Source organism: Nuphar pumila, chromosome 3 (assembly GCF_984573655.1).
Source record: "Nuphar pumila chromosome 3, dmNupPumi1.hap1.1, whole genome shotgun sequence".
Classification (NCBI taxonomy): Eukaryota; Viridiplantae; Streptophyta; class Magnoliopsida; order Nymphaeales; family Nymphaeaceae; genus Nuphar; species Nuphar pumila.
Window position 1 is genome coordinate 16685189 of NC_143251.1, and position 24294 is coordinate 16709482.

At 38.3% G+C, this 24294-nt stretch overlaps 1 protein-coding gene across 1 annotated transcript; it reads left to right on the plus strand.

Annotated features, from left to right (window-relative positions):
* Positions 1–499: 499 nt before the first annotated feature.
* Positions 500–3757, plus strand: LOC149842135 (Mitochondrial transcription termination factor family protein). The gene is made up of 3 exons (XM_089998930.1): positions 500–586; positions 2494–2562; positions 2726–3757. The coding sequence occupies exons 2-3, from the start codon at positions 2500–2502 to the stop codon at positions 3317–3319; spliced, it is 657 nt and encodes a 218-aa protein (XP_089855056.1). The 5' UTR covers positions 500–586; positions 2494–2499; the 3' UTR covers positions 3320–3757.
* Positions 3758–24294: the final 20537 nt, after the last annotated feature.

Consider the following 24294-nt stretch of genomic DNA (forward strand, 5'->3'; position numbering starts at 1 on the left):
CTACTTACATGTAAAAGCTGCAACTGGATTGGATTTTGATCTGGATCAATTTCAGATCTGACTTAAAAAATTTATCCAAGTGCAACCTCAATCCGAAAGTAATCAGATTGAAGAGATCCGTATCCAATCTGAAGGCACATTCGGATGTTACTTAAAGAACCCAAATTCAGAAATAACATGCCAGACTCGGATCGAATATCCAACCATATCTGTTCCAATTGCAGTGGCCCGACCAGAGTTCCGATTGAAATCCACAAAGTTTCAATGTAAAAAGATTAAAATTTTTATTTTACCGGGTATGGTTCAAGTGATTCTTATAGGATCCGGTATGGTTTTCTTATGGTGAGTCCGATTGGACCCGAGTTCGGACCTGGTACCATCATTTCAAATCAGGTCTGGGTCTGGTTTCGCCTGGGTCCGAACCAAACCCGACCCTTTGACACCCTACATGGGACATTCGCTGGGGCTCTCTCTCATTCCGTCATTCTCCTCCTTATCTTCAACGACCAGGGAAAAGAAGAACAGAAAAAAAAAGAAAAATTTGTTCCTGGCGGTTGGCAAGCAGAACAGAACAGTTGAGTACCAAGTAAAAGGTTTTACCTGTCAGTACTTACTCCCCATCTTCCCTTTTTCCCTTTCTTCTCCGTCCTTACTGTTTGATTACTATGAAATGAGAGATGGAAAGTTGAAAAAAGGATGAAGTTGTGGCCTGGTTCTAACGTCTGTGGCCGTGATTTTCTTTCTTAGCTTTTGAATAGATAGTCAATTTCTAAGAAACTGGGAGGATGGTAATTTGCAGAATCCGCCACCATTCCTGTGTGTAAGAGTTACCAACAAACTCACTAACCAATTATTCAGATGCACACGATGAGAGAATTTTCCTCTCCTCTCGAAGGTGAAGATCCAGCATTACATCGGATTCTGGATTATCTTTTATCCGATTCCGCTTTGTTTTAGGTCTGCTGCATCCAGAAACTCGTGGGAATCATATTATCCAGATGAAATCTATCATCTTGCGTCTCGATTGCTTGATCCCTTGTTGAGATGTCAGGGAATTTTGAAAAAGACCGATCGTTCACCACCCTTTGTTTAAAAGAATAGGGACCACGAGAAAACAAATGAAAACAAAATAGAGGAAAAGATGGGGATACTTTTTATGCCGAATTCTGGGCTCTAGAGTGGCTAGCTGAAGATTCAACAGGGGCTTGATTGACTCAGGGAAGATGTTTTGGTTCCTACTGAACAATTGAGATGAAACTTTTGAAGATCTTGATATTATAAACATTCTTTTTTTTTTTCCTTTTACTGGTTATAAACACTCTATTGACTTCTTTGTTACTTCACAAATTCACTCTAAAATGTACATTTGAGATAGATGCACTTTCTCTTGTCTTTATGTTTCCCATTGCTCATCACTGTAGTCATAGATATCACCAACATACTGAACATATTATAATGTGCTTGCTATTGATTAAGAAAAATTCTAAAGGGAAAATATCATGTAATATTTAAAATGTTGTCATTTTGGAAAATGCAATAATATACCATGATATGTTGTTATTACTAAGAGGTTTTTAGGCTTTTTGTTTCTTTTGTAACCCTTATTTCTTATAAACCAAAAAATCTGAAAAAAAAAACATAATTTGTTTTTATGGGAAATGAAACAACCATCAGTCAGAACCCGTATATGTTTAGTTCAAAACCAAATTGAATGATGAATTTTTTTAGAATAGTTAACAAAAATTGGATTAGATAAACACTATGAAAGGTCTATTGAAAATGAAGAAAATTAATTGTTCTTGTTTATTAACGATGTATCAAATCCTTAGAAGCTGAAATTCCCCAAGGACTGCTTCAATCCTCCTGTCTGATTGGTTGGCATTTTTAAAAAGTGGCTTTCTGCTCATATTTTAGGTGGTGTTTCATAGAGCGAAATGAAAATGCCAAGTAAAAGAATTTTGGGTCATGTAGGTCTCAAGCTTGCGACATATAGAAAAGAGAGGGAAGTCAAGAAAATAAATATATATATATGTATGTATGTATGTATGGCATGCAAGAAATGATAACCTTTGAAAAGAAGAACTCACTTTTGGTTAATGAATCATGCCAAACATCTCCCTTCAATCTCTGATACCACAAAATATTTTGTTATGTAAGAGAAGGGGAGAGAAGAAAAAGTCCAAGAGAGATTTAGTGGCCCCTAATAACTTCACATGTGAGGGGCTGCACATTTATAATGTTATACATATCACTAAGAACCCTGATATGTTTAAAACCAAACTGAACATTACGTCAATAGGTATTATGAGAATAACACAAAAGAAATGACCAATACTAAAGCATAAAATACATGTATTCAACTGTGCCACTCAGTGGTGTCATCTAGATATCCAATACATTGAACAGAGTATTGGTTAAAGCCGCCTTCTATTATGTTGCCCATAATTCTTTTTGTAATGAGGAGCTCTTTAATTCTTTGGTTTCTTTCGCCAGGAATACATGATGGCCAATGCATTTGCTTCAGCATTTATGTCACTTGTTCCTGTGAAGTATTTCCCCTTGGTATGTATGACTAACAATGTAACAAGTTACTGCATGAATGTGCATGTTTTTGTGTGTTAATCATGTAAAATTATTGAACTCGTGTTTTGTCCACTTTTACTTCCTACATGATATGCTAATAACACTGGGTTTCTGAATCCTTTCATGAATCTTTTTGTTCCAGTTTGATCTTTCTGCCTCTGCATCTTTTTATGGACCATTGAACTTGAATTCACCTCTTTCAAAGTGGAAGATTGGAAGAAAAAGTATGATCACTGGAAGTGCCTGTCATACACTGCATGTGCCTAAGAAATGGATAGTTTGTGCTTCTCAAACCCAGTCTGCTATTCATTTGGATGCTGAGGAAAGGGAGAAGTGGGATGCGTGTAGGAATTCCCTATCCTTGATAAAATTTAATGCTGATGAGGTGGATGTTATTCTTAACAAATCCTTTGGTTGGGTTAGTTCCCCTTACTGGAGTGAAGGAGTAACAAAGATGGTACCCGATATTGATCTGGTGAATGAGGTATTAGGTTACCTGAGAAATTTGGGACTTTCCGATGATGATATTCACAAGTTGCTCAAAAAGTTCCCTGAAGTTCTAGGGTGTAAACTTGATGAGATGAAGCAAAACGTGGAAACTTTAGAGACACAATGGGGCATCAATGGAAAATCTCTAAGAAGTCTCCTCCTCCGAAATCCGAAGGTCCTTGGTTATAATGTGGACTGTAAAGGTGATTGCATGGCTAAGTGCACTCGATGTTGGGCACGCTTCTAGCATAACTTTCTAATTGCTGTAAAATAGAGTGCATCTCTTAGTTGAAGCATCTTCCTATGTGAAATCAATATGTATTGATGCATGTATAGTTGTAATGTTCATCTTCCCATGACATTATTGCAATAGCATTTGTATCTAGCCTAATAAACTGCCTTTACGTATCAAGAATAAATATTATACTCAGAGAGAAGCAACGGATCCTGCTATATAACCTCAGTGTTTTTTCTTTGTGACCTGAAAAAAGTGTAATTTATGCATCTAGAATTATCGAGTGATTGGGGCTGAAAAAGAACTGAGATTGGAAACAATGTACCTACCAATTGTCCAATGCCTTGTAACTTAGCAAAGTTTTGTCGAAGTTCAAGGATTACATGCTATATGGATTTATGTTGGTCCGTGAACCTAACAATTGTCCAACCCCTGTGTAACTTTCCAAAGTTTGTTGAAATTCAAGGATTACATGACATTTCCATGGTTATTTCTTTTGGATCTTGTTACCACTATATAGATTTGAGAAATTATGCTGGTAAGGTGGTTGCTGTTTGCTCTCTCTCTCTCTCTCTCTCTCTCTCTCTCTCTCTCTCTCTCTCTCTCTCTCTCTATATATATATATATATATATATATATATATATATATATATATATGGTGGTTCTGTACCATGATATCATATGATGGTACACAATCATGTTTGTATGGATTTTACTATCAAATGATAGATCTAACCGTACAGATGTGTTTAGTATAGTTTATTTACTATGATAAAAGGTTTTATTATGTCTAATGCATCATAAGATTTCATTTGGAGACAATAAAAATCAATGGCTCACAATTCATGAAAATAAGGATGGTTTAGAATGGTATAAAACATCATATTTCAGTCAAATTTAACACATGGAAATAGTAAATAGGATATGCTAAACATGATCCAAAGGTTAGATTCTGTTTTTTGAGCTTACATCAATGTAAATAAAGTGTGTACCACCATAGAAGCAGGGGTATATATATATATAGATAGAGAGAAAATGTTCTAGTCAGTCGCCATTTTCGTTAGGCCCCAAGTTAGGTCCTGGCAAAAATCATGGTTACAGTTGTTTCTTGTCAAATCTGAACCTCTGGATGTGTTCATAATTGTTTATTTACTAAGGAACATGCTCTGAGCGAATCAATTTATGAAAAAATTAAAATCTTCAATCGTCAAGTTTTAGCAAGATATGAGCCATTGTTTTTTCACCCCTCTATAAAAACACATTTGTGCATGAAAAATAGTTAATTTACTGCATGTTATCTACTGAGTAAGCTATATATATATATATATATATATATATATGGGGAATGCTCCAGTCAGATCCCATTTTCTTTAGGTCCCAAGTTGGGCCCCGGCAAAAAATGTGACTGCTGGTGATTTTTGCTTGATCTAAACTTACTCAGTATATATATATATATATATATATATATATGTATATATAGTGTTCTCTTTTTGTTATTGATCTTTCCTGGATAGCTCATTTTTAGTTTGTAGATCTTGTTGATCTACTTGGATGGCAGCATTTTCCTATGACATTATTGAGGTAACTTTTGTATCCAGCTCCTAATGACTGCCTTTAAGTGCCAAGAATAAAATAGTATTCAAGAGAGAAGTAATGGGTCCTGCTATATAAGTTTCATCGTTTTTGTTTTGGGTGATGAACCCAACAATTGTCTAACCCCTCTGTTTCTCAACAAAGTTACTTGTGGAAATTGACAGTTCCATGGTCATATCTTTTTTTATCTTGATGTCACTATATCAATTAAAGGAATTATGCTGGTAATTTGGTTGCAGTTGGTTGGATGATTTGTTTGAAAAGGGCTTGTCTATATTGATCGCTTCTGGAATGCTCATTTATACTTCCATTGTAAATCTGTTTTGGATGATAAAGTTACATGACATTTCCATTTGGACATAATCTGCAATTCTTGCACTTGATTTTGAATATACCATTAGTTTTACGCTGCCAGGACAGTGATCGTAAGTATGGCAGGTAGAGCCAGCATGGTTTCTCCATGTAAATATAAAAAAAAATGTCTTTTCATCATAAACCAACACAGATATCCTTGGTCATTGTATTGATTTAAAAAATTAACCATACCAAGCATGTTAAGCTGTGACTTTTGTTGAGCCGGGAGAGATTTGTCCTCATGTTGCCAACATGCCTTCATGTCACTTGCAGTTGACATGCAGCAGTTTTTGAGTGCTGACCAGGCTGTGCTTTTAATTGCTTCATGATGGGGGATTCAATGTTTAGAACATGGAGCGATCTTATGAGCCTACTGAAATGAAGCCAATCCCAACTGCGAGTTGAAAAGAATGCCTTCAGCAGTTTTTTTTTTTAATACCAACAGGGGCTCCGCTTGTTTGGTAGGTGCTGTTAGTGCACGTCACCTTGTGTTGGGACGTTGCAACTTCAAATCTCAATGGTATGATGTATAACTGGTGGGGGTCTGCCTAACCCCAGCTTGTATATAAAAAAAAAGCTTTTTCTTTTTAATCTTAAAAAATTATCAGTGATTATGGTATACATTGCCAATGTTGCATTACTACTTTTGGTGGTCATTTACATGTTGATGATATATCCCTAGTTTCAAACTCAAAACATGTAAGTTTGCATAACACATTTTGTTTTTTCCCCATAGCTTGCCTTTTTATATTAAAACTTTCATTTAACATCATTAAACCTGTAAATATCAGGACCACAAAGGCTCCGCTCATCTGGTAGGGGCAACTTATGAACGTTGCCAAGATGACAGGATGTCACAAGTTCAAAACTCCATTGCTGTAAGGTTGAAGCTGGATATAGGCCTCTGCCAATGTGCGGTCAGTGATGGGATCTTTTTTAGCTTAACAAAAAAAAAAAGATAAACCTCTAAATATCACGATAATTTGTCTAGTTTTTAACCTACTTACCTCAAATACAGTATTAGGAAACACAAACTTGTGGAATCTCAAGATCCACCGGCTTGTTAGCCAGAAATGTCAATTGGTGAGCATGTTAGTAATTTTGTTCCAAATTCCTACGTCTCCAATTCTCAAAAGGAAAGTCAGATTGGAAATTGTTTCCTGAAATCCAAAGGGTATGAATTTACCAAATCAATGACACCAGTATGTGCTTGGGAGCCTAAATCTCTCCAACATATGCTTGATTAGCTGATCCTATGAATTCTTCAAAAACTGATTAACCTTTCTTTTGATACCAAACGCATCCTAAATGCAATTTTCAGACTTCTATCGCAAACTCAGATCAAGCAATTCCATTAGGCCTCGTTTGTTTCCTGGAAGGGATCACCCTTTCAAGAGAAGTGACAAGACTTGTTAAAAAGTCTTGCCATGATGGCCTTCCCATGAAAGTTTTTTCATATGTAAGGAGGTGTGAACAACTTTTGATGTGAAAAAAGAAACATGGTGATAAAAACTGAAGCTCCTTTGTCTCAGCATGGTACTTTCCCACCATGATGATTGAATGTTTGTTTTGAAACACGGCAAAAAAGAGTAGGAAAGTGATGCCAACTCAGCATTATTCCATGAAAGCTAAATGAAATAAATGCACCCATAGAGAGGCATTTCACTTTATTTTTATTAATCTGCAACCATGATGACTTGGTAGGAGGGGCTCCGCGTGGGTTGTAGAAGCTGTCAGTGCACGTCCCCTTGGTGGGACGGTGCAGGTTCAAACCTCAGTGGTACGTTGAATATTAACTGGTGGGGGTGTGCCTAACCCCAGCTTGCCTTTCAAAAAAGAACAATGGATGGTTCCCAAGAACAGCACATTGTGGAAGCGCGGCATTTTTTTTTTCCAAATCATGATATCTTTCACGCAATCTCAACGGGCATTCTTAGAAAATAACAAGAAATATAAAGGAACGCTGATTTTGTTTAAAACCATGGATGAATCATAAATCGCATATGAACAGTCAAGAAATATCAAACGCCACCATGGCTGTGGATGGATCGCATGTGAACCCAAACCCTCCAAACCATATACCTAGTAGGCTCCGTAGTAAAAATATACATGTGAACCATGGTGACAAAAGTTTAAAACGGCAAAATCATGGCAGTCAAAGGTATCGTGAGGATTTTTTATTAGCAAGATATCAATATAATGAATAAATAATATATATATATATATATATATAGAGAGAGAGAGAGAGAGAACTGAACATATTCTGCCTTGTTGAGCCCTATAGTTTGAAGTGTTTTATGATAGATCTGAACCGTTAGATATGTTTAGTATGCTCTATTTAGTGGGAATAGACTAATGGATCATGTTTTTCGATGAAAAATGTATTTTTATGAGCCAGGAAAATTTGATGCCTTTATAGCCATTGATTTTGGATCACCGAAAAAAACTGTATACAAGTTAGATTCTGGTGATCCAAAAGTCTGTTTCCACTAAAACAAAACCTATAGATCACATCTATGGTGTTAGATGTGAGAAAAAACACCAAAAACTATGACTTTTGAATAGGCCTAATGGGGCAAAACGAGAAAACGGGGCAAAACCAGTGTGTGTGTGTGTATATATATATATATATATATATATATATATATATATATATATATATATATATATATATATATATATATATATATATATTAGTACAGGGTGGCTGCTTACATCGATCCGTGTCTACTGCAGTCTATGGGGCTTTTGAAGGGTTGTTTTCCCTGTTTTTTTCTTGAAACTGACCATATAGATGTGTTATAGTATTTGATTTTATAAGAATTTTTGCGTTGTTCAATTCCTTGGCAAGCTGGGGTTAGGCAGACCCCACCAGTTATATTCAACGTACCACTGGGGTTTGAACCTTCAACGTCCCACCACAAGGAGACGTGCACTGATATCTCTTACCAACCACGCAGAGCCCCCCGTTGATAGACAGAGAATTCCTGAAATATAGCTGACATAGATGCAAATATCAAGATAAAATCTCAATGCTTCTGTTTAAGCGACAATACCATGATATTTAAAAAAAGTAGTTTCATATTTTGATCGTTTAAAACATCGACTTGAAAAAATTGTCTTGATCATGACATTCTCAAAATACCGACGGCATTTCTGACTGTGATGTGATGATAACTAGTTTGCATCAGTTCAACCATGTCTCATGAGCTTAATTAAAGATTTTGGGGTATCTCATATAGCTGAGAGCCTTTGCAATTAAATATAATATGCCCCAAAATTTACAAGTATAACTACACCGCAAATCCAGGCGTTATAGTACAACAGCCTTTGTTGCTGCTAGGGCAAATTAGTTTAAGCCCTAAGACAGATCAAGCTGCAAAATCTTCTTCCACTGAAACAAAATCGAACCCTCTCAAACGGAAAAGCTTTCTGTAGAAAGGGAGGGGTAGGTGAGATCACGTTGAAAGTGGGGAAAGAGAGGGCAGTGTTTGCGTAGCCACGGTGGAGCTCGCAGAAAATGCTTCATGCTTTGCCAAGGTGGCTGTAATCAATTGAGATGTGACAAATTTATCTGATCTAATCATAAATAAACACTACGAATGATGTCCCAAAGCAAAGGGACTGCACCCAACTAAAGACCTGACAAGATCAGGTGTAATATTATTGCACAAATATTGGTGCATGCACCTAAACCTAATCACCACCTGTGATCACCCTCTATCTTAGAGACATGGCCTGTCAGTTGTGAGGCCCTAGGCTTGATGGAGGGCAATCAGGTGATTAATGCTCAAATTTTGTGTCAAGTAATTGCACCTGATCCGGACTCACTAAACACCTTCCCACTGAGGACCTAATTTTCCAAGACCGTTAGGTATTAAAAATTGGGGCAAGACTCAAAATGCAAGATACCTTTAATGCGGTGAAGGTAATGAATGGGATGCTTGGATAATGAGTAGACCCTGTTGAGCAGGAAGAAATGGGGACCTTAGGTAGTACCTCTATTATTGCAGAGGAGGCATGATTCATGAATCAAACGACTCTCTCTCTCTCTCTCTCTCTCTCTCTCTCTCTCTCTCTCTCTCTGAAAGACATGGTTGCTTGTTTGGATGTCACGCAATGATGCTACTTTCCGTCAAATTCCGGTCATCTTTAATCATCTTGTCCATAAAATCCTGGTTGATGTATATGCAATATTACGTATGCATCTTAGAGACCTCTCCTCTCATCTGAACGACGTTCACTCAGCGGTGGTTTCTTCTAATCCTGCGGATCCTAGTTGAGTAGGCTTCGTTGTTTTGTTGCTAGCTGTCTGTAGTTTCTTTTCTTTAGCTTTGTTTTTTCTATATTTTAGCTTTGTTTCTTCTGTGTCTGGTTCATGGGTTCAACATTTTGTTGATCTTCATGAGTATTAATGTTGATATTCTTTCGGCTCTCTCTCTCTCTCTCGACTGAAGGCAATATTAAAATATTGATTAATGACGAATAAATTGTAGTCCATATCTAAGGAGTCCAAGCAGCTTTGACAAGTTCAGTGTAAAAGCACTGAACATGCCCAAGAGGAAAACTTATTAGTGGAAGCTTACGTTAACAACCTTTACAAACTGATAGGGCTGCAAACAGGTGACATACAGTCGGATATTCAATCTGTCCGGTATGTTATTTTCGGTTTTGGATCCGTTAAGTAATTCGGGCCTGTTCAATCGGATTACTCTCAGATTTGGGTCGAATTCATATCAACAATTTTAAGTCAGATCTAGAATTGATTAGGAGCAAAATCCAACCTGAATGCTTTTTTTACATGTAAATATCATTTTTTCTATTTTTTTCTGGATCCAGTATTATCACATGTATTTTGGGTTTGAAATCAGCTTTACCTCATGGAATCTGATTCAAATCTGGATTCAAATTCAATCTAATAAGATCCGGCCTGAACCCAACCTGTCTGCACTGCTAATCTGGAGGATCTAATCATACAGGTAAAAAACTATGAATCATGTTGCCCCAAGCAAAGGGACCAAACCCAACTCCCTCCAAAGGCAGAGATCTAAACTTCCAACGCCCTCAGGTATGATTGTATGAAAAGGGCCAAGGATATAAAAACCAAAAACCTTCAATACTTTCAATGTGGTGGAGGTTCTGAATGTACAGCTTAGACAATGAAACTTCTAGACCCTGTGAGTTGGAAGAAATGGGACCTTGAGTGGTACCTCTATTATTTGTGGGTGGGGCATGAACCATGAACCAAAGGACTCTCTCTCTCTCTCTCTCTCTCTCTCTCTCTCTCTCTCTCTCTCTCTCTCTCTCTCTCTCTCTCTCTCTCTCATTGAGTAGTACGGCCTCAAGGTTTTTTTTTCTTTTTTGGTTGTTGGGTGGAGAGAGAGAGAGAGACGAAACAAGATTTCAACGAAGCCACATAAAGGGTCAACAAAGTTGAACCTAAAGAGAACAAAAACAGAAACAAGCAGGAGCAAAACAAACGAAAAACAAGCGGCTCACACAAGAGCCGCAAAACCAATAAGGTCCGGAGGGAGCGGAGTGACAGCAGGAGGAAACGTTAGATCGGGAAGATGAATACGTAGGATCTCGTAAACGTCCACTAGGATTTTTTGCGCAAGAAGATTAATAACAACCGAAGATTCTCGAAAAAGAGCATCATTGCGCGCCATCCAAACGAACCACCAAGTGGTAAACAACCACAACCTCCAGATTAACTGCCACTTCTTACTGCGTTGAAAGCAGACCTGACCCAAGATGAGGTCTAGCTCAAAGGACTCCTCCACAACAAGGACCTCTGGGTGCCTCCAAGTCCTATGAAAGATCTCCAAAAAGATAGGGCAAGACCAGAAGAGGTGGGACGAGGATTCTTCAGCAGCATGATAAAGCACACACCAGCTCGGAAGCTTGATGCCCCACCTCTTTAAGGTAGAGTGAGTTTGGACCTTATCGTGCAAGATTAACCAAGCCAGGACTCGAGAACAAGGTGAAGGGCCCTTCGCCCAGAGCGCAGATTTGGGCAACCAAGACGCCCTCGGGGGAAGCAACGATTTATAGACTTTGCTAGTCAGGAACTTTTCGGTAAGAGCAATAGCCTAATGCACCCTGTTACCAATATTGGCAAGATCATCAAAATTATCACTAAAGAAAGCTAAAGCCAACAACCATGACTTACGCAGATAGGAAAATGCTCCATGTCACGAGCGAAGGAAAATTGGAAGGAGCGAAGGAGGCTCATACTTAGAAAGAAGAAAACTAGCACAAGGATTATCTGGTTGATGAGGAAGTCAGCATTGCTTAGAGACCAGGGCAATACTCCTGAGTCTGGACGCAAGAACACCTAAATCGGCCATAGAACGTGACAAGACCACCGAACGCTAACCAACCAGGTGGCGCTTACCCTTGAGATGACAACCAGACCAAAGGAAGCCTATCAGCAGACGCGTCAGTTGCTTCTCCACACCCACAGGCATCAGAAACATGGACATGAAGAATTCCCGAATGGTCGAGAGAATGTGCTTCACTAAAATTAGGCGCCCAACATGCGAGAGATAAAAAGCTTGCCACGAGAGTAATTTGCGCTTAACTTTAAGAAGCGTCGGAGCCCAGGCCACAGAAGAAAGGTGCTTAACTTGTAACGACAAACCCAAGTACAACATAGGCAGCTCAGATATAACATAATTAAAAATCTTCATCCCAGCAGCTAACATAGAGGGTTGGACGTGGAACATAGAAAGGGAACACTTTTGCTCATTGAGAGAAAGGTTGGAAAGAGAGAGAAAAAGGTGGAGAATAAGCTTGAACTGAAGCATCTGTTAAACACTAGCGCGGCCGAAAATGATCATATCATCAGCATAAATAAGAGCATGAGCATGAAAGTCCTAAACCAGTAAGGGATCAATGAAACTGCAGGCAACGACCCGCTTAAGCAGCATAACACGACCTTCGACAACCGCATTGAACAATAAAGGCGAAAGAGGGTAACCTTGATGCAGACCCTGCTCCAACTTGAACCGTTCCCCAAAAGTGCCATTGATATTTAGCATAGCCTGGGCATTCGAGACTAGTTCCCTAACCCAACCAAAGAACCGACGACCAAACCCAAAGTTCGATAACATTTGAAATAAGAAGGGCTATTTCACATAATCAAAGGCCTTATGAAAATCTAATTTAAGAACGAAAGAAGGCTAACCGCAAAGATGCAAAGAGTGCACAACCTCGGTTGCCATGATAAAAGAATGATGAACCCTCTTATTATGAATGAAAGTGAACTGGGAGTCCGAGAAGATCTGTTGAGCCACTGATTTCATTCTGTTTGCCAAAACCTTGGCAATCATATGCTAAAGAGCACACATCACCGACATTGGGTGAAACCAAGAGATATCTGAAGCGTCAACATCTTTAGAAATAAGTGAAATAATGGCCAAATGAAAAAGATAGGGCAGTCTGGAATTGCAATAAAACTCATCGAAGAGGCTAACCATGTCTGGTTTGACAAAATACCATAAAATCCTGAAAAAGGCAACATGAAACCCATTAAAGCCGGACGCTTTCCAACCAGACAGATCCTTGATAGCACAAAGGATCTCAACATCCAAGAATCTTCTTTGTAAAGCACATGCTTGGTCATGAGAGATCATTTGTAGCATGACAGACCCAATTTTCTCCTCTGCAACCACCGAAGAGGCATAAATAGACTTGAAATAGCGCGTGACGGCCGAGTTGACAAGCTGATTAGAGAAAGAGACACTCCCAATGGAGATAAAAGGGATAGTCTTCCTCCGATGATAATGGGACGCATAGAAGTGAAAAAATTTAGTGTTGCCATCACCGGTTCTGAGCCAATTCACCCTGGATCATTGCTTCCAACGGATTTCATCCCTAACTCTCCAGTTACTCAACAACATAGATAGCTCAATAGACCTGGCTTGGAAACTCAAAAGTTGAGGTTCAGAAAAAGTGTCAAAGGAAGATATAGACTGGTATAATTCAGAAAGCTCACACTCTCAGGCATCCAAATGCTAAAATTTCACAACATTGCAATTATGGATCCAGGTCCTAATATCCTTAGCAAGACGCGAAAGCTTGTTAATAAGCCAAAGAGCATCCAAGTGCTCGACAGAAGGTTTAGACCAAGAGGCTAAAATAACTGAATTGAAATTCGGCTCTTGAAGCCATCATTGCTAAAAAAACAAAGCGCCTGGTGATGGAGAAGTCATCCCCCCAAAGAGTGATGAGCAGACCATGGTCAGAGATAGAGGGCGCAAGCAAGACATATTTAATGTCAGGGATGAGGTCCAACAAAGAAGGGGTGATAAATACCCTGTCAAGAACCCGACAGCACAAGCGTGACCCCTATTCGACCAAGAGAAGCGCTCGCCGGTAAGAGAAAGAGGATAAAGGAGATGTTGATGAACAAAGTCATGGAAGCCTCAAATAGAGGGATTAGGAAGGATGATAGAATTAGAATCATGAGGAGAAAGCTAACAATTGAAATCTCCCATAATAAAGTGGCATTGATCATTATAAGTAACCACTCTGTCAAGGTCATCCCAAAACACATACCTTTTGGAAACAAGGTTGGGTCCATAAACCATGGATACCACTACTCTCCGACCAACCGACTGTAAGCTGAAGGCAACAAACAAAGAGTAGAGACCCACATCTAGCTGAGATAAATTTAAAGACTTCTTACCGAAGAGGAGAATACCACTGGCATGGTTGACTGCGGGCTTAAAGAAAAAATATACACCCCATTAAATGGAAGAAGCGGTCGCAAGCATGATGTCAGTCATTTTAGTTTCACAAATGGCAAACAGGTCAGGATTAGCCCATCTAATTCAACTTGCCAAAAACAAGCGTTTGGGGGCAGAATTGAGGCCCCTAATATTCTAACAAATGAGCTTCATGCACAAAATTTGAAAAGACTTGTGGCTGCTACAACCTAGGCAATCTACGAGGAGACCAACCAAGAGAAATTGAGGCAGGAAAGACAACCCTCCTTTATTTATGATTACCAATGGAGGAACACCAGACATTTTTGGTGGGAGAGTCATCATGTGAAGAACCGAACGAAATAGAAGGAGGAGGGGCAAAAAATATCCCCCAAAACAAAATGGAGACTAGAAATAGTTGAATCCATGACAGTCGATAGAAATAGCAGCTAAGATGTTGAGAGAGAGAGATATCCAGCAACCGAGTAGCGTCGCCAATCTCCATACCTAGGAGATGTGGACTGGGATGCAGATGGAGCTAAGAGATAGGAAAGTGGATCGACACACACCCCGACAGACCGCTGTCGGGGGCAATGATAGCAAAAAAAAACATGAACGCGGGGAATGTGAGATAACCTCCAGGGCACGGGGGGAAGGAGCAAGGATGAGGAACCGAGAAGCCAATCACCATGCAGCTAAATAAGAGAAATACAACAGGAGAAGTGTAACGAAGAATGAAGGCGAGGCAGAGAAAGGGTTGCAAAAGGTAGCCATAGAGAGAGAGATAAACCTTCAAAGACCAACAATATTTAGTCCTTTCATTTACAGGGAAACTATCAGAGATGAGGAATTTCCCTTCGCCCAGGATTCTTATGCCCTCATCTGCACAGTAAGACACCAGATCTCTCGACCTCACAACCTAATAACAGGTGAAAAAGGCAAGATCAACAAGAAATCAAAGTAAACAACCACAATTCAAGTTCAAGCAAATCTAAATTCAGTATACCCACCTCAGTCACAACATTCTTTGCAGGCTTGTGAAAGTACTGTAAGATCAAGGTAACAAACACTAGAGGGGGGTGAATAGTGTTTTTAAATAACGTCTTTGGAATTTTGAAGGATTTTGGAATTCACACAGCAATCACACAAAGAACACATGATTTTATTCTAGTTCGGTCTTCTTGACCTACACTCAGTCCTGAAGCAAAACTCGCTTGAGATTTCCACTATCAACCTTGTGTCACCACAAAAACATACAGATCAAATCTGGTCTCACTTTCAGTAACAACCCTACTGAAAGCAAACACCTTCTTTAAACCAAGGAAATCTTTTTTCCTTTTACAGAAAAATATAAGTAAGCAAACTTACAATCAACCTACGAGCCTTTCTTATAAATGCAGATAAAATATAATTGGCTTATGAGGTTGTTGAAATACTCAACTCACGAATTCACTATCTCTCAAAAGAATTTGATTGAAAAACTAGAGTGAAAATATCAAGTGAGTGAGAAAACGAATACTTGAATGAATAGGAGTGAAAAGCAAAGAATTTGATCTTTGTAATTCAATGTTTTTTAGTGTGGAATACACTCATATTTATAATTGAAACATCTCATGCGTTGAGGGTATGAAGGAGTGTTAAAATAGTCACTTTTGAACGGTCAATTCGTTTGAAAAATGAAAAGGCACACCTTTTAAAAGTTACAAAAAATGACTATATTAGTCGACTGGAACAATAGTTAGTCGACTGAAATCAAATATTAACAGATTGACAGTTATCATCGATCGACTACTGTGTTTAATAGAACCGTTTTAAAATCTGGAGTTTGAAACTTAGTCGGCTAAAGAAAAGTTAGTTGATTGATGAAATCATCAGTAGACTGAAAAACCTTTTAGTCAACTCCTGCTAATTTTTTCTGAAAACAAACATTTTATCCGGTCGACTAAGAGTTGATTAGTCGACTAATTTAGAAAGTTGACATTTTTGCTTTAAAAAATTGGCGCAAAAAAGTTGGTTGACTGATGAACATGAAAATGTGAGTAAAGAGTTTTCTAAAATGATTTTCATCAAGGGTTCTTTTAGAAAAGTTTTTCAAAAGAATTTTTAGGTGTAATGCAAGTGAGATATGCACTCTAAGTAAGGCTCTTACAAGAATCTAAGACATTTAAGGAAATCTACATTTACACACTAGTCTTCAAAGATTCTTCATCGAATTCTTTAATTCTTGTTATCTTTCTTCATTGTCTTAGCTGAAATGTAGTTGATTCACTTGTTCATCATCAAAATCTAGTTCTAGAAATGTCATATATGGCTTCGTTATCGTAACAATCTCCCCCTTTTTGATGATGACAAACTAGTCAAAGATGGAGCATTAGATGCATATATGAAGATTTTACTCTCCCTATCAATATGTTGTTAAAACATAAGAAGTTAGCATAATCAAAGCATATATATCACACATTGATTGTTTTGTATTTCCATCATTACTCCATACATTTCTATTTTTTTTATGAAATTGGTATCAAGTTCTTATGCAATTTTCAATGTTTTCTCATGCAATTTCCATGTTTGTCTTTTTCTCTCTCTTTATCATAATCAAAAGGAGTAAGTGCAGTCATAGTATAAGCAAAAATGCAAATTCAAGTTCAAAATATTACAACCTAAAAATTATCAATGTTCAGGAATAGAAATGTTGTTTTATCAAAGCAATAACAGTAAACAAAGTTCAAGAGAAGTGTTGCTTGATCATCTCCTTGAGTTCAGCGATATCAGACTGAATGGATGAAAGCTTCTGAGTAACATATCAGACTGACCATTTCCTTGTAAACAAAGTTCAATTGATAGTTGTTCTACATAAACTTATTCATTGATGTATCCATTTAAGAATTCACTCTTAACATTAATTTGATATAATTTAAAATTCATGTAGCTAGCAAAAGCAAGCATCATTCAAATTGATTTCAATCGAGCCACTGGAGTATAGGTTTTATCAAAATCTATGCCTTCTTCTTGATTATAGCCTTGTGCTACTATCCTTGCCTTGTTTTGAATGACTTCGCTATTTTCGTCTAGTTATTTCGAAAGACCCATCTTGTTCCAATTATTGGATGATCCTTTGGTCTATCAACTAGATCTCATACATCATTTCTAGCAAATTGGTTAAGTTCTTCAGATATAGCCAAAAGCCGAAATTCATCATCACAAGCCTCATTGATATTCTTTGGTTCTATTTTTGATATGAAAGCAATATTTGCAATATATTTTTCCAATTGTCTTCTAGTTTGGGCATCATTCTTTATTTCTCCAATAATCTGCTCATGTAGATGATTGGAAACTTCTTTCCAAACTGGTAGAAGAGGAATATTTTCTTGAGATGTCATTCACATTAAGTATTACAATACATTCAAGTCATTCACATCAAGTATTGTAATGCAGTCAAATCATTCGCATCAAGTATTACAGTACATACAAATAATTCAAATAATTCACATCAAGTATTGCAATACAACTCATTCATTCGCATCAAGTATTACAATACATTCAAATCATTCACATCAAGTATTACAATGCATTCAAATCATTCGTATCAAGTATTACAATATATTCAAATAATTCACATCAATCTTTTTATACCTCATACCTAGAGCATTGACCATAACTTTCGCACGATAAAAATTTTGTGGCAATTTCTCATCTTTGGGCAACATACTCTTCACAATCATGCACAAACAGTCAAAACATGATTGACTCAAATTATACTCGGACTTCAAATTCATTAGTTGAAGAACTGCAGACAAGATAGTGTGACTCTCGCAACCGTTCTAAAGTGGTTTATCAACATCTCTAAGTAAATCATAAAATCTACTAGCTGCATCGTTTGGTGATTCTTCATCTACGGCGGTTCTTATATCACTAGAACTCATAGCAGAACCCAGTTCTGTTCCTGCGGCATCAAATATCAAATCTATATATGGATTATTATGCACCACATTCACCCGTGCATCAAAATTGTTTCTAAATTCTTCTCCATGAAACGTCCAATTCTGATAATCACTCACAAAACCCTTCCTGTATAGGTGATGTCTAACGCCATGAGGTTCTACAAATCAATTATTCTTACAAATCTTGCAGGGACACCTAATCTGACATGTGGGATCCACTGTACTGACACTTGTCCTTGTAAATTCAATAAAACTTTCAACATCATCCATATATTCATGCGATAACTCATTGTCCACTATCCTATGGTACATCCATTCACGGTTTGCAGTCATTTTCGTATGATGTTACGAATAATAACCTAACGAGTTAAAAGAGAACCATCAGAATGCTATGATGAAGAAGATATCAAATTTATCATGCAATATATGATGTCATACAATAACAAGAATTATGATGCATGCATTGATAACTTAATATTTTCATGTGCAAACTATTAATGACACGATACATTCATTTGAAACATGCTTTCATTATACAATTTCACATAAAAGTCATAATCAAATTGAAAGTAACTACATGCAAGCATGGATACAATTATATCAAACATTGCAATACATCGAAATCATTCATATCAAACAAATGTCAAACATGTACCTGCAACAAACACACTTCAATATTCCACTAATTACTACCATGCCTAGCATGAAATCCGTACTCCAAAAATAAGAACACTTCTATTCTCATACATTAAAATCATGCTCAACATGATCTCTGAACTCCAACAAAGCAACCCTAGATATCAACAACTAAGTGAGTGTGTGAACAATAAAGTGTTACATCTAATAAATTAACATGTGATGCGCTTGCATCACTTACCACGGGTATTTACCCGATTTGCATTGTTTTTGTCACTTACCACGGGTGGCTGAGCACAAGCGAGTTCCGTTGAGAAATCTGCAAAAAACACTGTTTTAAAATGAAGTCACCACCTGCCGAAAAAAAATCGAGGTAAATGAAAACATCTTGCATAAGCCTTGAGAAGCCCAACACCCAATGACCTACCGAAACGCATGGGGTCGACCCCCTGCCAGAAAACGCAGGGGGTCGACCTCCTGTCGAAAACCGCAGGGGGTCGACCCCCTGCAGGAACGCAGGGGGTCGACCCCCTCTCGGAAACAGCTAGGGGTCGACCCCCTCCAGAAATGCACGGGGTCGACCCCCTGCCGGACCAGCAGGGGGTCGACCCTCTGCCGAAATTTTAAAATTTACTTGCGCGTCTCCGGGCGGCGACGGAAGGCCGACGAGGATCAACAGTCGGCGAACGGTGGATGGTGGGTGTCGGAGAGAGGCCGACGGGATGGATAGGGTGGCGGGAGGGAGAGGGCGACGAGCGGGAGCAGCGAAAGAAGAAAAGAAAAAGAGGGTTAAGATTAGGGGTTATGCGACATTTAGCGATGACTTAGCGACAGATTAATTCCGTCGCTAAGCCACCGTAAAGCAAAACACAAAAATGGCGACAAAATATATTCCATCGCCAATTCCGTCGCTAAATCGCGAAGAAATATTTTCCATCGAAAAAACATCGCTAAATGGTGCGTCCATTACGACAAAATATTCTCTCACAAAATTCGTCGCTAATTAGCGACGAATTTTGCGACGGGATATATTCTGTCGCTATTTTCATAAATTTTATTGATTATAGCGATGAATGTGTTTCTCTCGTTAATTTGATGCTAACTAGCGACAGAATTATTTTGTCGCTAATCACCTATTTTCTTGTAGTATAAGCAAACTTATAATCAACCTACGAGCCTTTCTTATAAATGCAGATGAAATGTAATTGGCTTCTGAGGTTGTTGAAATACTCAACTCATGAATTCACTATCTCTCAAAAGAATTTGAGCAAAACTGGAGTAAAAATATCAAGTGAGTGAGAAAACAAATACTTGAATGAATAGGAGTGAAAAACAAAGAATTCGATCTTTGTAATTCAATGTAATTCGATATTTTTGAGTGTGGAATGCACTCATATTTATAGTTGAAACATCTCATACGTTGAGGGTATGAAGGAGTGTCAAAACAGTCACTTTTGAACTGTCAATTTGTTTGAAAAGTGAAAAGGCACACCTTTTAAAAGTTACAGGAAAACAATTATATTAGTCGACTAGAACAATAGTTAGTTGAATGAAATCAAATATTAGTAGACTAATAGTTATCATCGGTCGACTACTGTGTTTAACAGAACCATTTTAAAATCTGGAGTTTTAAACTTAGTCAACTAAAGAAAAGTTAGTCGACTGATGAAATCATCAGTAGACTGAAAAACCTTTCAGTCGACTCATGCTAATTTTTTCTGAAAACAAATATTCTTTCCGGTCGACTAAGAGTCGATTAGTCGATTAATTCAGAAAGTTGTCATTTTTGCTTTAAAAAATTAGTGCAAAAAAGTTGGTTGACTGATGAGTCTATTGGTCGACTTATGAACATGAAAATATGAGTAGAGTTTTCTAAAATGATTTTCGTCAAGGGTTCTTTTAGAAAAGTTTTTCAAAAGAATTTTTAGGTGTAATGCAAGTGATATATGCACTCTAAGTAAGGCTCTTACAAGAATCTAAGACATTTAAGAAAATTTACATTTGCACACTAGTATTCAAAGATTCTTCATCAAATTCTTTAATTCTTGTTATCTTTCTTCATTGCTTTAGCGAAAATGCAGTTGATTCACTTGTTCATCATCAAAATCTAGTTCTAGAAATGTCATATACCGCTTCGTTGTCGTAACAGCTTGGCGATCTTTTTGACCAGACAATTGGCGATCGGGTTCTTATGCTCCTTGAGGATGGTCGTGGCCTTGTGAAGCAGCTCAGCTCGCTTCCAGAGTGGCATCTTCGCCCACGCCTTCTGCGCCACCTTCGACATCTCCATGATCTTGTTCACCTCTTCCTGCGTACAAAGCTGTGTTGCAGAAAACAGACACCCACATTAAAAAAAAAAAAAAACAAGGCCTTGCTCTTCGTACGACATAACTAACTCTAAGAAAAACAAGCATCACTCAAGCTTTAGAGAGAGTGAGAGAGCCCATATCTCTGGAGTCCAGAAGCCTTCTTTGGACACAAGGCTGTAAACTGGTTGGGTATTCGACCCATCAAGGTGCACCCCAAACCCACTCAGATAACTTGCAGTCAGGTTCGCATTCTGGGATGAGAAAATGGAATCCTGAACCCAACTCGAGTAATCCAAAGCTATTTAATTTACTTAAAAATACATATATGAAACGCGAATTGTATATCTGGCAAAAATTGAAGCTTAAACATGACCCACATATTACCTGGGATGGGTCAGGACAAATAACATTTGGTCAGCATTTTTATGCCCATGCTTAGTTGATGGGGGTACAGGTTGGGTCAGGTTCCAGGCTCAAACCAACCGTTTGACAGCCCTAGCTAGACCTCCCGTTCTCACAGAAGTTGGACATTCTCTCCACAAAAGGTGATTAAGGCAAATTCATCATCAAGATTTTATTTATATCTATAGGGATGCTAAGCCTTTTTCTTTTGACTTCACATTATATGCAGTGTAGCTGCATGGTGGGCATGCAGAGACCTGTTTGACAGCCACCCATCTTGGCATTTCTCGAGATGGGTGTGGTATCCATGTTGAGAAATGTTGAGATGGATAGTAATCACCCGCGGTGCTGCTGTATAATTTTTTTTAGAAATAAAAAATAATAATTCATTAATGTAAGGACGAATGTTGGCAGTTGACAAGGCATCATCGGTCAATCCTCTTGTCACCGATCCAATTAGGGTTCTGTTTGTGCCAGGCGACCCATGAAAAGATCAATTGCAATATGATTGCACAAATCACCTGATCACCCTCCATCTTGGGACAGGGCCTGTCAGGTGTGGGACACAAGACTTGATGAAGGGCTATCGGGTGCTTAATGCATAATTTTTGTGCAATCATATTGCACCCGGTTCCGACTGAGGCAACCCTGGCAGTGAATAGTAGGTGTCCTTACACAGCTGACAGGACAGATAGTACACCTTAGACCGAAACATTTTATTGTTCTGCTTGTTGAAGGACATGATCCAAGAAGAATCCACAAGGCACAAAATATCTTGGTGATAGGGATCAACCTCAAGGTGACCTCCTTGGCAAGTTGCTTAAAGAAAATCAAAGTAAAAATGAAAGCCCATTAGAGCAGCATCCTAACGAGAGTAGGTTTCTAAACAAGGTTAGAAACTTGAATGAGGAGAGGCTTCCTCTCCATGTTTGTAATCGGCCTGCTCAAACTATTAATAAAAAGGCCTCTCTTTCTCTATGATTATGAGGGAGAGAGAGAGGCCTATTCACGGACACTAAGATCATTCAGAAGGATCAAACCACGCTAAAAATCATGTGAGTGCGCTTGTGTGAGTTCTAAATCTTGTGATGGTATCATAGTCAAGATTCATCTCTTCGTGATCAACATAGTCTTACATCCTTTTTCTCCATGTCTTCCTGTCTTGTGCGGAGAAAGAATTTGATGGGCATTTTTTGTCATGAGGCATGCAACTTGCTTTAAGCCTGACAAAAGCAAATTTGAGACACATATATCTCATGCACGCATAGCACAACGAAATATCTAAAGTAACAGTCAAATGGGTCGATAGGGTGGGGGCGATGCCAAAGTCTTTGGCATACGAGCATTCAAACTTATGAGGGACGTGTGTATTGCCTTCCTGTGATGACCAGTCGAGGGTCGATAGAGCCAACTATGAGTCCGAATAAGCATCACAAACATCGAATTCTAAAGACGCACCGAACAAGAAACATATTGATTTTTTAGACTTGCGGGCCCCGCAGAGCGCAGCACGCGCCCCACGGGTAACCCCCACTGCGATGAAGAAGACCTTTAAGCCCCTAGCATAAGCTAGTTGATAGTATGACATAGTGAAGCTCCCTAACTAAGAGAAATCATTGTCGCTTGACATGCACTCGTCGAGCCCCTTGCAAGAGTGTGAGGTTGGGCGGCAAGGTGGGTGATAAGAGAAGGTTTCGTGCATGCCTGAGATGCCCATGAAGATTTTTCATACTTGTAAGAACTCCCGTGCATTTTGATGTGCTACTCACGAGATATAGAGGTTACCTACTCTGGACTGCATGGTGGCGCACCAATGCAAGTGAAGAGAAATGTCTCCTATATAGGTGTTATGGGCACTGATCCCCACCAATAGGAGGAACCCTAATATCACTTGAAAACATATCGCTTTTGTTCTCAATAGAGTTCCCAAACATAAACTTTGTATTTCGCCGAAATGATTACACCAGAGTCTTCCTCATATATGAATGTGTCAGCGAGATTTTGATCTTGACTTGATAATTTTCAACGTATATGGAAATGTGCAGCCCCGAAGTTCGAGCAGACCCTTATGGGTGTAACACCCCAAATCTTTGAATCCCGAAAACCATGATTTTTTTAAATACTTTTATAAAATTATAGCAGAAAATTCAAATGGGACAAAAACTTGGCGCATTACTTCTCGATCACATTTATTTCCATACATGCATTTAATTTAAAAAATTAAACATTCATAAATCAAATAAATATCCATTACATTTGAAATCTTGTAATAATAATCCATTTTAAAATTTAAATTAGAGTTTTGAGCATTTATAAATGCTCGCAATCCAAAAATAACTGAATGAGTGGGAAAGGCTTGGCTTTGTTCCCGTCGCAACCTCTTGCCATCGCTTATGAATTCATTCGCTACCTGAAAATATTTAAAATCAATAGGGTCAAACAACAATGTCTCAGTAGAATAGAGCTATTCAAAACACATAAATTAAAACACGTAAGCAAGACTCGTTTCGATCTTTCATACATTCAAATAGAACTAATTACATCAAAATTTACATGTTTACATATCCAACAAGTCATTCAAGTAGGCATTTACGAAATTATTTTCACTTAATCATTCACTTAAATACAAATAATTAAAGATGCATGAACAGTTAAAAATGCATGCACTTACTATTGCAGAAGTCAACTTTATAAATGAGCCATTTATTATCTTTAATTAAATTTTCTTTCTTATATAATGCATGCCATACCTATCTAATGCACAGTCAGATTAGGTTATAATTTTTATCCTTGTAAGTACAAACACATGCAGTAGTCATGGGTCGGGGCCACGGTGCAGGCAATATTTTCAAATAAGGGTGGCTTTGGCCGGACAGGGCACCATTCACCAGTGTCGGGTGAGGGATGCCAAAAGCGAGAGAATCTCCCATACTACCATCCTCGATGTATCAGACTTTACTCATGAGATTTTGTATCCTCTATGCTATAGTCTAATGTAGAGGGTTCCCTTATCTTCGTGGTTGAGGAGGAGTAACTTTTCA